Raw genomic sequence first — 15,304 nt, 5'->3', positions numbered from 1 at the left:
CACTGAAAGTCTAACCTCAAGATCATAATGAGATGATAAAGAACCTGCTGATGTTTTTGGTGTATTTAACAATATATTTTTTCCTATAAGTACTAGTGTGTAGCAGGGTTGAGTGAGGTTGAATCATGTGTTAGGGTTCATTTATACAATAGTACATACATTTACCATGTAAACCCTATACATCACACACTAACAAGTCTTTATCAGCAGTCTCCCCAACCAACTCTCTGTTTTATTTTCTAATTGGCGTGATCTCCCCTGAAAATTGTAATATCTCAATTGTGATTTCATTTGTTTTCTGACACAATTATATTTAGGCATCAAACAGTCATCTAGCTACAGATCTGTTTGCTTTCATGTACATGATGTTTGACTTGTTTTGAAATGCTTCTATTGGTGCTCTCTGTATACCTAACACAGGGAATATCAAATTTAGACTGATAATTAACATCCTTGATGTCAAAAATTCACTTTTATTTGAACTACTTTTAAATAGTTGTTATCTGCCCTACCTTTTTCTTGGTTTCTTTCTTCTGTTTCTTTGTTTTCCTTTTGTCATGTGATTTCCGCCTCTTGGCCCCCATCCCCGGGGCGGTATCTGTCAGGGGATCCCCCTGGGTGGAGTCCGCCAACATTTTAGCTGCACTCATCTTTGGTGACCTGTGGTTAGATCATGTTATACAAGTAATGTTATACCTAGAAAATAATTAGAAAATAAAGTTAAGTATACAATTATGATTTTAATGGTCGAGCATCATTATAACTTTTTTTTCATACAATACTTCATAACTGCCTCAAAATGATCTTTAAATAGACATCAAGATATGAAAGAAAAAATGTTTAACCAATACTGAATTTAGTCATTTGTTCTTTCCCTGTCTGACAGGAGAAGGATGAAAAGGGAGATAACAACAATGCCAAAATGTTATTGTTTAAAAGATTTTATTAGCCAGTGTTCATGTGAAATTAAAGTATATGAAAGTCAACAAAAAAGCCAAGACCTCCTCACCAAGTCAGTCATAATCGCCCCCTATTCATGGTGAAGGAGTAAAAAACCAGGAGGACATAAAGAAATTGGATGCAATGTTACATCTACAGAATTGTAGTAGACTCCACTCTAAAAGTTAACACCCACACAAATCTGTCCCAACAATAAACTCAACTTAATTAGAAAAACTTCAATGAGATTGCATGCACACTGATCAAGACAGAGAAATAATTTCATCTTCGTTCCAACATTATCATGTAAATGTCAGACTGGACACACACATTACCACCAAACTGTTTCCATGGCAACCTGAAACATTTTTATCAAGTCTTTGAAAAGAAAACACTGGCTATAAAATGTCAAGATAGAGGCATGATAATGTAGGATCTATATGGATATGTAAAATAAAGCTCCCGTTCCATCTTTGATAAAATATATTGATGTTAAATAAAAATTGAAGTTGCCATCCACACCCATTATATTATACTCTCTGTGTGTACAGCTGTTCATCATGGTAACAGTTCATTCTTTCAACTTCTGTTTTTTATTTTCTAATATTTCATTGTTTTCTTTTATCAGTTGAAAGAAAATCCAGTAGAACAATAACAATGTAGACAGTGTTAAAAGTTACAGACTGCCAGGGCACAGTCATCAGACTCTCCTAGTGGGCATCCATCAGACCATGTGTCAAGGCCAACAGTTCTGTCCTGGCAATTTGATATGCTTTTATATAGACCTGTCTCTGGATCTTCATCTACCCCTAATATGGTAAACATATCCATCTAGTCCTTTACTATCACCTTATATCATATACATCTCACAATCATTATTTCTGTATACTTATCAGTCTTTTGTATCTGATACACTCCATCCCCATAGTCTTAATGGATCCTATACTCTACAGCCTAACCAGCTGTACTAATCATAGCCCATACCCTAACCAGCTGACCACTCATACCCCATACCCTAACCAGCTGACCACTCATACCCTATACCATAACCAGCTGTACCACTCATACCCCATACCCTAACCAGCTGTACCACTCATACCCCATACCCTAACCAGCTGTACCACTCATACCCCATACCCTAACCAGCCGTACCACTCATACCCCATACCCTAACCAGCTGTACCACTCATACCCCATACCCTAACCAGCTGTACTAATCATACCCCATACCCTAACAAGCTGTACCACTCATATCCCATACCCTAACCAGCTGTACTAATCATACCCCATACCCTAACCAGCTGTACTAATCATACCCCATACCCTAATCAGTTTCTGTACCACTCATACCCCATACCCTAACCAGCTGTACTAATCATACCCCATACCCTAATCAGTTTCTGTACCACTCATACCCCATACCCTAACCAGCTGTACTAATCATACCCCATACCCTAACCAGCTGTACTAATCATACCCCATACCCTAACCAGCTGTACCACTCATACCCCATACCCTAACCAGCTGTACCACTCATACCCCATACCCTAACCAGCTGTACTAATCATACCCCATACCCTAACCAGCTGTACTAATCATACCCCATACTCTAATCAGTTTCTGTACCACTCATACCCCATACCCTAACCAGCTGTACCACTCATACCCCATACCCTAACCAGCTGTACTAATCATACCCCATACCCTAACCAGCTGTACTAATCATACCCCATACCCTAATCAGTTTCTGTACCACTCATACCCCATACCCTAACAAGCTGTACTAATCATACCCCATACCCTAACCAGCTGTACCACTCATACCCCATACCCTAACCAGCTGTACCACTCATACCCCATACCCTAACCAGCTGTACCACTCATACCCCATACCCTAACCAGCTGTACTAATCATACCCCATACCCTAACAAGCTGTACCACTCATACCCCATACCCTAATCAGTTTCTGTACCACTCATACCCCATACCCTAACAAGCTGTACTAATCATACCCCATACCCTAACCAGCTGTACTAATCATACCCCATACCCTAACCAGCTGTACCACTCATACCCCATACCCTAACCAGCTGTACTAATCATACCCCATACCCTAACCAGCTGTACCACTCATACCCCATACCCTAACAAGCTGTACAAATCATACCCCATACCCTAACCAGCTGTACCACTCATACCCCATACCCTAACCAGCTGTACCACTCATACCCCCATACCCTAATCAGTTTCTGTACCACTCATACCCCATACCCTAACCAGCTGTACCACTCATACCCCATACCCTTATCAGTTTCTGTACCACTCATACCCCATACCCTAACCAGCTGTACTAATCATACCCCATACTCTAACCAGCTGTACCACTCATACCCCATACCCTAACCCGCTGTACCACTCATACCCCATACCCTAACCAGCTGTACTAATCATACCCCATACCCTAACCAGCTGTACCACTCATATCCCATACCCTAACAAGCTGTACCACTCATACCCCATACCCTAACCAGCTGTACTAATCATACCCCATACCCTAACCAGCTGTACCACTCATACCCCAAACCCTAATCAGTTTCTGTACCACTCATACCCCATACCCTAACCAGCTGTACCACTCATACCCCATACCCTAATCAGTTTCTGTACCACTCATACCCCATACCCTAACCAGCTGTACCACTCATACCCCATACCCTAACCAGCTGTACTAATCATACCCCATACCCTAACCAGCTGTACCACTCATACCCCATACCCTAACAAGCTGTACTAATCATACTCCATACCCTAACAAGCTGTACCACTCATACCCTAACCAGCTGTACCACTCATACCCCATACTCTAATCAGTTTCTGTACCACTCATACCCCATACCCTAACCAGCTGTACCACTCATACCCCATACCCTTATCAGTTTCTGTACCACTCATACCCCATACCCTAACCAGCTGTACTAATCATACCCCATACTCTAACCAGCTGTACCACTCATACCCCATACCCTAACAAGCTGTACTAATCATACCCCATACCCTAACCAGCTGTACCACTCATACCCCATACCCTAACAAGCTGTACCACTCATACCCCATACCCTAACCAGCTGTACTAATCATACCCCATACCCTAACCAGCTGTACTAATCATAAACCATACCCTAACCAGCTGTACTAATCATACACCATACCCTAACCAGCTGTACTAATCATACACCATACCCTAACCAGCTGTACTAATCATACCCCATACCCTAACCAGCTGTACCACTCATACCCCATACCCTAACAAGCTGTACTAATCATACCCCATACCCTAACCAGCTGTACCACTCATACCCCATACCCTAATCAGTTTCTGTACCACTCATACCCCATACCCTAACCAGCTGTACTAATCATACCCCATACTCTAACCAGCTGTACCACTCATACCCCATACCCTAACAAGCTGTACTAATCATACCCCATACCCTAACCAGCTGTACCACTCATACCCCATACCCTAACAAGCTGTACCACTCATACCCCATACCCTAACCAGCTGTACTAATCATACCCCATACCCTAACCAGCTGTACCACTCATACCCCAAACCCTAATCAGTTTCTGTACCACTCATACCCCATACCCTAACCAGCTGTACCACTCATACCCCATACCCTAATCAGTTTCTGTACCACTCATACCCCATACCCTAACCAGCTGTACTAATCATACCCCATACTCTAACCAGCTGTACCACTCATACCCCATACCCTAACCAGCTGTATCACTCATACCCCATACCCTAACCAGCTGTACTAATCATACCCCATACCCTAACCAGCTGTACCACTCATACCCCATACCCTAACAAGCTGTACCACTCATACCCCATACCCTAACCAGCTGTACTAATCATACCCCATACCCTAACCAGCTGTACCACTCATACCCCATACCCTAACCAGCTGTACTAATCATACCCCATACCCTAACCAGCTGTACCACTCATACCCCATACCCTAACAAGCTGTACTAATCATACCCCATACCCTAACCAGCTGTACCACTCATACCCCATACCCTAACATGCTGTACCACTCATACCCCATACCCTAATCAGTTTCTGTACCACTCATACCCCATACCCTAACAAGCTGTACCACTCATACCCCATACCCTAACAAGCTCCTATACCCATCATACCCAATACTATAACCAGGTTCTATTCATACCAATCATACCCATAGCCTTACCAGCTCCTATACACATCATTCCCTACAGAGCAACTAGCACAGAGTTAACCTTCTACCATAACAGACCTCTCTCAGTGTTACTGGCCCCTCCTAGCCTGACAGACCACTCCCAGTGTTACTGTTCCCTCCAAGCCTGACAGACCACTCCCAGTGTTACTGGCCCTTCCTAGCCTCACAGACCACTCCCAGTGTTACTGTTCCCTCCAAGCCTGACAGACCACTCCCAGTGTTACTGGCCCTTCCTAGCCTCACAGACCACTCCCAGTGTTACTGTTCCCTCCAAGCCTGACAGACCACTCCCAGTGTTACTGTCCCCTTCAAGCCTGACAGACCACTCCAGTGTTACTGTTCCTCCTAGCCTCACAGACCACTCCCAGTGTTACTGTTCCCTCCAAGCCTCACAGACCACTCCCAGTGTTACTGGCCCCTCCTAGCCTCACAGACCACTCCCAGTGTTACTGGTCCCTCCTAGCCTCACAGACCACTCCCAGTGTTACTGGCCCCTCCTAGCCTCACAGACCACTCCAGTGTTACTGGCCCCTCCTAGCCTCACAGACCACTCCAGTGTTACTGTTCCCTCCACCACAGACCGCTCCCAGTGTTACTGGCCCCTCCTAGCCTCACAGACCACTCCCAGTGTTACTGTCCCTCCTAGCCTCACAGACCGCTCCCAGTGTTACTGGCCCCTCCTAGCCTCACAGACCACTCCAGTGTTACTGGCCCCTCCTAGCCTCACAGACCACTCCAGTGTTACTGTTCCCTCCAAGCCTGACAGACCGCTCCCAGTGTTACTGGCCCCTCCTAGCCTCACAGACCACTCCCAGTGTTACTGTCCCTCCTAGCCTCACAGACCGCTCCCAGTGTTACTGGCCCCTCCTAGCCTCACAGACCACTCCCAGTGTTACTGGCCCCTCCTAGCCTCACAGACCACTCCCAGTGTTACTGTCCCTCCTAGCCTCACAGACCACTCCAGTGTTACTGTTCCCTCCAAGCCTGACAGACCGCTCCCAGTGTTACTGTCCCTCCTAGCCCCACAGGTCACTTCCAGAGTTACTGGCCCCATCCCTTTGCCTCACAGACCACTCCCAGTGTTACTGGCCCCTTGTAGCCTCACACCTCCCTCCTTGTTTTAATGGCTCCCCCTAACCTAACACATCTATCCCAGTGTACTGGCTATGCATTCCTATCACTCTTATCTTCTGTACCTATCTCTACATTTACTTGGACCCTGACACCAAAAGTAGCCCCTTAAACCCAATCAGATGATCCCTTCCTATCTGTTCTAGTCCCTAATCCTAGGTACACCTTTATAAAACAATCAATCTCTCCTGTCATTAATGTATCAAAAGGCAGGATCTTTGCCACAGTTTCACAGTCATTCAATTTAATTCAATAATAATTCTATTTCTGAAAAGATGTATTCATTTATAAAGTCTGTGCTATTTATGGCTTTGTAAATGTGTCTATTTTACACTTAGTTTGTATTGATTGTGTTTTACGTAGCTGACTCTTCTAGTACTAAGTATTATCGTTCTATAGTAGGCCTAATTAAGAATGCTGTTATTGACATGCATCCTGGCATCTGAAAAAGGCTTGCTATTTCTGATACCTTTGATCGTAGGTGTTTGACCTTTACAATGTTTTTCAATAAATATAAGTACTACATCCTGACCTCCCAACCCCAACCCTCTCCTGACCTTTGAACCCCCCAACCCTCTCCTGACCTTTGAACCCCTCAACCCTCTCCTGACCTTTGAACCCCCCCACCCCATCCTCACCCTCATCCCCACCCAAACCCCATATTTCAAAATTTATCTGATTACAGTTTTATATTGAGCAGTTGTACGGCTGTGCAAGTAAGTTTTGATTACATTTGCAGCAATCAACTAAAATTGAACTTATACTACAATTACCTCCCTTGTCACCCTTTACATATATTAAGGATTCACTTTACCTTACTTGTGAGTTAAGCTAGTGTAATCTTCCGGTCAGGTTCTATATAGCATCAGGATAAAGATATGTTAAAATTTTTTCAAAGTCCGAACATTATGAATAACCTTATGTTTAAGATATCTACCATGAAAGGTCCTATAATCAGTATAGACTAAAAGGATAAACATATGCTGGCATTATATCCCGTGTCAGGTTCCACATAACTTTAGGGATCAATGTAGGTGAGAATTTCAATTCATGTATAGCCCAACTATGTCCAAAACTTAGGAATAACCTTTATGTTAGACTTATTAACCTTATCAGGTTTGAAAATTTTGATTTTTGGATAAATGAATTTTGGGAAATCTACTTTTTTACATACATATAAATATACCTAATCTGAAATTTGTGAAAGAGTAATCTCCCCTTTCAGGTCCTACATTAATTTAGAACTAAACTTAATCAAAATAAACTCATCCTATACATCCTATGTACCTTACCAGGTACACAAAAGACATCTCCCTAGTCATGTTCCAATGACAATTATCTAATCAAAGCTTCGTTCTGATATTATGACAGAAATTCATTAGGAACTATGATATTACAAGTTACCTTACCAAAACTGTTTTGAAAGGAAAATGCATTTGATGGTAGGAACTGTGATTTTAGTAATCTCTTTAATACTCAGCATGCGATGGTAGTTAACATGATTTTGATAATCTCTTAATACTCAGAAATTGTTTTTGTGGTTACAGGAGGAGATTATCTCCAGAAAAGAGGGCATACAAAAACCCTGAAATGTTTCCTTTATCCTTTTTCTTTATCTTTTTTATTTTGAAACACAGTTATGAAACAAAAAATTTAAGTCTCTCCTGATGGCCAAGCAAAAGGGATAGAAAAACACCAGTAAAGCCACTACACAGCTATATAGAAAACAGATGAGGACAGTAAATAGACAAAAAATTGTTTATCATCAGTAACAGTTTGGAACCAGGAAAAGAAAAGAAGTGAAGGAGGGACATGTACAAAGACAGGAACAATGAAGTCACTTTATGTGACAAACAGACCTGCCCTTTATTGTGTTTTTTTTGCGTTACAGTAACTAATAAATCTTTTTAATTCAGGTTACCATAGGTTTCTGTGCCTCGTTATCACTTCTTACATCACAAACAATTCTTAATTCAGAATGCAAAGTTAGTGTTTAGAAAATCTAACTTAATGTGATATTTTGTTTTCTTTGAGTTAGTGAATACATAACCACATGTACATTGTATGTGTATTAGCCTGCGGAAACAATCAACGGAGGCCTAGAAATAGCCATATTGTAAAACTACCACAAAATACTTCTGCTTCAAACTGTTTAGTTTTGCCAATATTGTGAAATCTTCTGTAAAGTCAATTTGTCAGAAGTTAGGAATTTCTCGGTGAAAAGAAAATATTTCATCTCAAGGCCTTCTGTGACAAAGACATCACAAAGTTTACCAACCTCTTCAAAAAACTCCTATGTTTTAACATGATGAACAAAAATATAGTGTAAAGATAAGCTGACAAATGATAGTGACTTTTTAAAATTGCCCAGACTTCTACAATTTCTTCTCATTATTGATGGTATTTCCTTATGGATTAATCCTCAAACTCACATTTCCACAAAAATCAAAACCATTTTTAAGTGATTCCAATCCTTAGCTAAAATCTATCCACCTCGTTTCTCTGTTAGTGTCCTTCCTTAATACAAAAGCCTTCATTCCGTTATTGTCAACATCCATCCTTCAAACACAAGCCTTTATTCTGTTATTGTCAACATCTCTCCTTATAACACAAGACTTTATTCTGTTATTGTCAACATCCCCCCTTAAAACACAAGCCTATATTCTGTTATTGTCAACATCTCTCCTTCAAACACAAGCCTTTATTCTGTTATTGTCAACATCTCTCCTTCAAACACAAGCCTTTATTCTGTTATTGTCAACATCTCTCCTTCAAACACAAGCCTATATTCTGTTATTGTCAACATCCCCCCCTTATAACACAAGACTCTATTCTGTTATTGTCAACATCTCTCCTTTAAACACAAGCCTTTATTCTGCTATTGTCAACATCCCCCCTTATAACACAAGACTCTATTCCATTATTGTCAACATCTTTCCTTAAAACACAAACCTTTATTCTGTTATTGTCAACATCCCTCCTTCAAACACAAGCCTTTATTCTGTTATTGTCAACATCCTCCCTTATAACACAAGCCTTTAATCTGTTATTGTCAACATCCCTCCTTAAAACACAAGCCTTTATTCTGTTATTGTCAACATTTCTCCTTAAAACACAAGCCTATATTCTGGTATTTTGTTCATTATTGTGTTATTCTGTTTCTCCTGTTTTCAACATTCCTTCTTCTTAACATCAGTTCTTGTTTTCTGCTATTGTCATTATCAATCTTCGAAAAAACATTTTTGCTACCATAATATAATCACCATAACTATTCTTTAGAGAGTCCATCCTTCCTATAATCACAATCCTTACCCTACAGTATCACCAACCCTTCACTACAGTATCACCACCCCTACAGTATCACCACCCCTACACTACAGTATCACCACCCCTACAGTATCACCACCCCTACACTACAGTATCACCACCCCTACACTAACAGTACAGTATCACCACCCCACTACACCCCTACAGTATCACCACCCCTACACTATAGTATCACCACCCCTACAGTATCACCACCCCTACATTACAGTATCACCACCCCTACAGTAACACCACCTACAGTATCACCACCATTACAGTATCACCACCCCTACAGTGTCACCACCTCTACACTACAGTATCACCACCCCTACAGTATCACCACCTCTACACTACAGTATCACCACCCCTACAGTATCACCACCCCTACACTACAGTATCACCACCCCTACACTACAGTATCACCACCCCTACACTACAGTATCACCACCCCTACAGTATCACCACCCCTACACTACAGTATCACCACCCCTACACTACAGTATCACCACCCCTACAGTATCACCACCCCTACACTACAGTATCACCACCCCTACAGTATCACCACCCCTACAGTATCACCACCCCTACACTACAGTATCACCACCCCTACACTACAGTATCACCACCCCTACAGTATCACCACCCCTACAGTATAGTATCACCACCCCTACACTACAGTATCACCACCCCTACAGTATCACCACCCCTACCCTACAGTATCATCCCCCTACCCTACAGTATCACCAACCCTACACTACAGTATCACCACCCCTACACTACAGTATCACCAACCCTACACTACAGTATCACCACCCCTACACTAAAGTATCACCACCCCTACAGTATCACCACCCCTACACTACAGTATCACCACCCCTACAGTATCACCACCCCTACACTACAGTATCACCACCCCTACAGTATCACCACCCCTACACTACAGTATCACCACCCCTACAGTATCACCACCCCTACACTATAGTATCACCACCCCTACAGTATCACCACCCCTACAGTATCACCACCCCTACAGTATCACCACCCCTACACTACAGTATCACCACCCCTACAGTATCACCACCCCTACACTACAGTATCACCACCCCTACACTACAGTATCACCACCCCTACACTACAGTATCACCACCCCTACACTACAGTATCACCACCCCTACACTACAGTATCACCACACCTACACTACAGTATCACCACACCTACACTACAGTATCACCACCCCTACAGTATCACCACCCCTACACTACAGTATCACCACCCCTACACTACAGTATTACCATCCCACCATCCCTACCATACAGTATCACCACCCCTACACTACAGTATCACCACCCTACACTACAGTATCACCATCCCTACCCTCCAGTTAAACTCTTCTGTAGTACTATCACCCATTCCCTATAAATCCACACTCTGTTCTCTTTTACTTTCAATTTACAGACATATAAAATTACAGGTCTGATTACATCAGAGCTTCAGACTCTGACCCTAGGGAGGCAGCAAGCTAAACTTCATCTCTAGTCAGGATTAAAGAGTATTAGCATCAGTATTCCATTGTAAAACTTGGAAATTGTGAAGTTTAATAGGCAAAAATAACAGCATCAGGCAGTTTAAAAGCTTTTACAAATGGCGTTTATTGACAAGTGTATTGTGGTGAAAGAAATTCTCTGAGGAGAAGCTAACATTTCAGATCCGCTGACGGCATTCTCAGTAACAATACACTTGCACTGTCTGTGTGTTTACTCTTTAGTTAGTAATGAGAAATCTCAAATTAGTTGAGAATAAAAAGTCATCTACTGGTACAGTGCCATAGGGACCCGAGACAGTGCCCAAACATATTACTTCTATTCAAAAGGGACTTGAGAATGGACACAGCATTGTTTGAATGGTTTTTCTTTGTGTTTACTACCACACAAAAATGTAAATAAATTTCAAGCAATAAAATAATTGTATGGATTTGCAAGTCAAATTTTCATGGTTTAGAAATCAATATATTGATTGAAGTTTAAAGGGATATCCTACACTATGCAAACTTTCAACCAATTCATCAAAGCTAACATCAACATTAATGTCAATATTATGTTCTTGGTTCTGAAAATTATATCAACAATCTAAATACACCACAAGACAATAGAACAATCCCAGACTTGCAGCCAAATCATTCTACAATAAATCACTTTGATTTTCAACAGTAGAAAAAAGCATGTAATAAATTCTGAAGTAACTATTTCTACAAAGTTGTTAATGATAGATCTACACAAAGGTTTATAAAATTCTACTTAGTTCTTGAAAATAGGTTTTCTTTCATGTACCCTGCGTACATTGAATTATGGTAGATATCAAAGATAAGCATGCTTTGTAATATTTAACATATTATGTTTCAAACAAAGCAAGTCCACTCTTTCCTCTAGGTCATTACTCAGTGTGGCTGCTACAAATGATTTGATTACACTCAGGGGCAACTTTTTGAGTTCAAGTTAACCAAAAATATCCAAGTCATCAAGTCCATATAATATCTACTATGTAGTTTTTATCCTGATATTGTATACAGTATACAGTATTACAGTTAAGATACTCTTGATTTTAAACAAAAAACAAAAATTTTATGTTTTGTTACCTCATTTGGTTCCTTTCATCCATCATGTTTCAAATATGGCAGAGAATGAATGTTCTGCAGATCAGCAGATCTTCAGTTAAAACCATACCTAATCTGTACTTGGGTGTATGACCACACATGGTGTGTAGTTGGGTGTATGACCACACATGGTGTGTAGTTGGGTGTATACCCACACATGGTATGTAGTTGGGTGTATGACCACAAATGGTGTGTAGTTGGGATGACCATACAAGGTGTGTAGTTGGGTGTATGACCATACATGGCGTGTAGTTGGGTGTATGACCACACATGGCGTGTAGTTGGGTGTATGACCACACATGGCGTGTAGTTGGGTGTATGACCATACATGGCGTGTAGTTGGGTGTATGACCAGACATGGCGTGTAGTTGGGTGTATGACCACACATGGCGTGTAGTTGGGTGTATGACCACACATGGCGTGTAGTTGGGTGTATGACCACACATGGCGTGTAGTTGGGTGTATGACCACACATGGCGTGTAGTTGGGTGTATGACCAGACGTGGCGTGTAGTTGGGTGTATGACCACACATGGCGTGTAGTTGGGTGTATGACCAGACGTGGCGTGTAGTTGGGTGTATGACCACACATGGCGTGTAGTTGGGTGTATGACCACACATGGCGTGTAGTTGGGTGTATGACCACACATGGCGTGTAGTTGGGTGTATGACCAGACGTGGTGTGTAGTTGGGTGTATGACCAGACATGGTGTGTAGTTGGGTGTGACCACACATGGTGTGTTGTTCGGAATGGTTTGTATTCCACAGTTGAGAAACGTTACAATTTATCTGACCTGCTTTTTAGATGTCAATGTGAAATCTTTAAAAGCAGTCTATCATAATAGGATCTTGGTTTTTACATGACCAGTTAATTATACCTACTGAAGGAAAGCGATGATGCCGGTGATTCCACGCAGAAACATGATCATACATTCACAAATTTGAATACCAGAGCCGATATTTCCATTCAGAACCATTTATCTGGACTAATACAACATAATGGCTGGCATTGTCATTGCAGTTTTCACTGATCCCCTGTCAGTTTCACAAAACATTCCAAAGATGTAATTTTATTTCCTGCCATGGAGTCCTCTCGTCCAGCAGATCTGGGTCTCGGGGCGGAATATTGTTCAGATGACCTTTGTGACCTTAAATGAACATTATGTTATCTCCATGGTTAAGTGGGCATTATGTCTTATAGGAAGAGCTACTAATTTGCATGGCCTGTTTCAAGAATGTTGATCCCTCTATGTATGGACAATTCAAGAGAGATTAAATCCTATCCAAAAAATGTTCCTGTGTATTAAACATTATAATGGACAAAGACCAGCAAAGAAGAGCTTCTCTAAAACAGAAAATATCAAAACTGATATTGAAAATCACATCATCAGGTCTTGTATTTCCACTTAAAACTCACCAGGACCAAATCAAGTATGCTTTCAATACACTTATTCCCTAGGTCACCTAGACTTATATACCTCCCTAAAGAGGTCACCCAGACTTGAAACCTTCATACAGAGACTACCTAGACTTCTATACCTCCCTAAAGAGGTCACCCAGACTTGAAACCTTCATACAGAGACTACCTAGACTTATATATCTACCTATATAGGTGACCTAGATTTATATATACATACCTATACATAATCCTTTCCTACAGAGATTACCTAGTCATCTATACCTCCTTGTAGAGGTCACTTAGACTTAATACCTTCCTACAGAGGTCATCTAACTTAATAAAGCTCTCTAAACAAGACATTGAATCTGCAGTCTCACTACTCAAGTTTGACAATAAATTGACATTTGAAACACATCAGATATGAATGATGTCTTCTATGTCAAAGTCTTAGTTCAGACACAGAATATTTCCATACAGAAGAAAAAATTACTTGCATTTCAAAGACGTCCAAACCTCAATTGTGACGAAGAGTCTGATTCAGTGATGATGTTATTTGATAGATGAAATTGAATTAAATTTATCCCGAGTATTCTCTGTCTAGTCACCATGATGAGTTTGGTGTAGAGTTGTTCTCAAACAACCCTCTTGTGTGAACAGGTGGTGAAAACAACTCTATATTAAGCTTGAAAAGAGACTTGCTCCAAACCTGACACTTCCTTTCAAACAAAGTTATTCAATGTAAAAAATAGTTGACAACATCTCTGAATGGAATTGATAAGGTTCCAGCAGGTAAAACATTTTTGAAACCAAACAATCTTGAATGTATGAGAACCTCAGCTAAAAGACTAGAAAAAAACATTTCATGAAACAAAATAAATTACCTTATTCATATTAAAACTGCGGGCTGGCATGAACTTATGACAGGTAACCCTAACATCAGATATTTGAGAAAAAATGGTCCTTCACTTACTGTATGGAAACCTACTACACTTTGTAATTTGTGTGTCACTTCCTAACTGGAACTAAAACTTTATGGAGACCAACTTTTCTATAATAATGACCTTGATCACAGACTGACCTTTCAACCTGAAAACATTCATTACCAGATAAGCTGAAGTTTGAGTTTAAATGTTAATAGAAATGCTGTGGAAACTAATTTATTACTGACTGTAACAGTGCCGTTATCTTCAGGGCTGAAAAAAAAAAAAAAAATGCAAGCATTTTCAATTTGAGTTACTTTTCAGAAAGTAGAAAGGACACATTGGTGAGCATCTTCATACAACAAGACAACAAATGTTCTATTATTTAAACTAGCCACAGTACGTCAATTTATGGACTTTTCAAATAAGATCAACTCTGTCTGATAAAATGCCTTAAAGGCTGCTAATTAAAGATATTTGAAAGGCTACAATGACTGAGATCTGAGATAATCTAGTCCTTGTTCCTGGTACTTCCTGTGTGATGGTGATATGTGTCTGTGGTACCAACTTCCTGTGTGATAGTGATGTGTGTCTGTGTGGTACCAACTTCCTGTGTGATAGTGATGTGTGTCTGTGTGGTACCAACTTTCTGTCTGATGGTGATGTACCAACATCCTGTCTGATGGTGAC

The 15,304-nt window shown here is 41.0% G+C and overlaps 1 protein-coding gene across 1 annotated transcript in view; it reads right to left on the bottom strand.

The window, feature by feature from the left end:
- Positions 1–650, bottom strand: part of LOC132565079 (caspase activity and apoptosis inhibitor 1-like) — a 97,583-nt gene extending 96,933 nt beyond the window's left edge. Inside the window, exon 1 of the mRNA XM_060229685.1 lies at positions 513–650. Coding sequence (XP_060085668.1) covers positions 513–650 — 138 coding nt within the window. The remainder of the gene's footprint in view (positions 1–512) is intronic.
- Positions 651–15,304: the final 14,654 nt, after the last annotated feature.

The sequence above is a fragment of the Ylistrum balloti genome, unplaced genomic scaffold (genome assembly GCF_031769215.1).
Source record: "Ylistrum balloti isolate Yb309-2 unplaced genomic scaffold, AGI_CSIRO_Ybal_v1 Utg369690, whole genome shotgun sequence".
Classification (NCBI taxonomy): domain Eukaryota; kingdom Metazoa; phylum Mollusca; class Bivalvia; order Pectinida; family Pectinidae; genus Ylistrum; species Ylistrum balloti.
The sequence above is the reverse complement of the archived record's forward strand: the minus strand, read 5'-3'. Positions and strand labels throughout refer to the sequence as shown.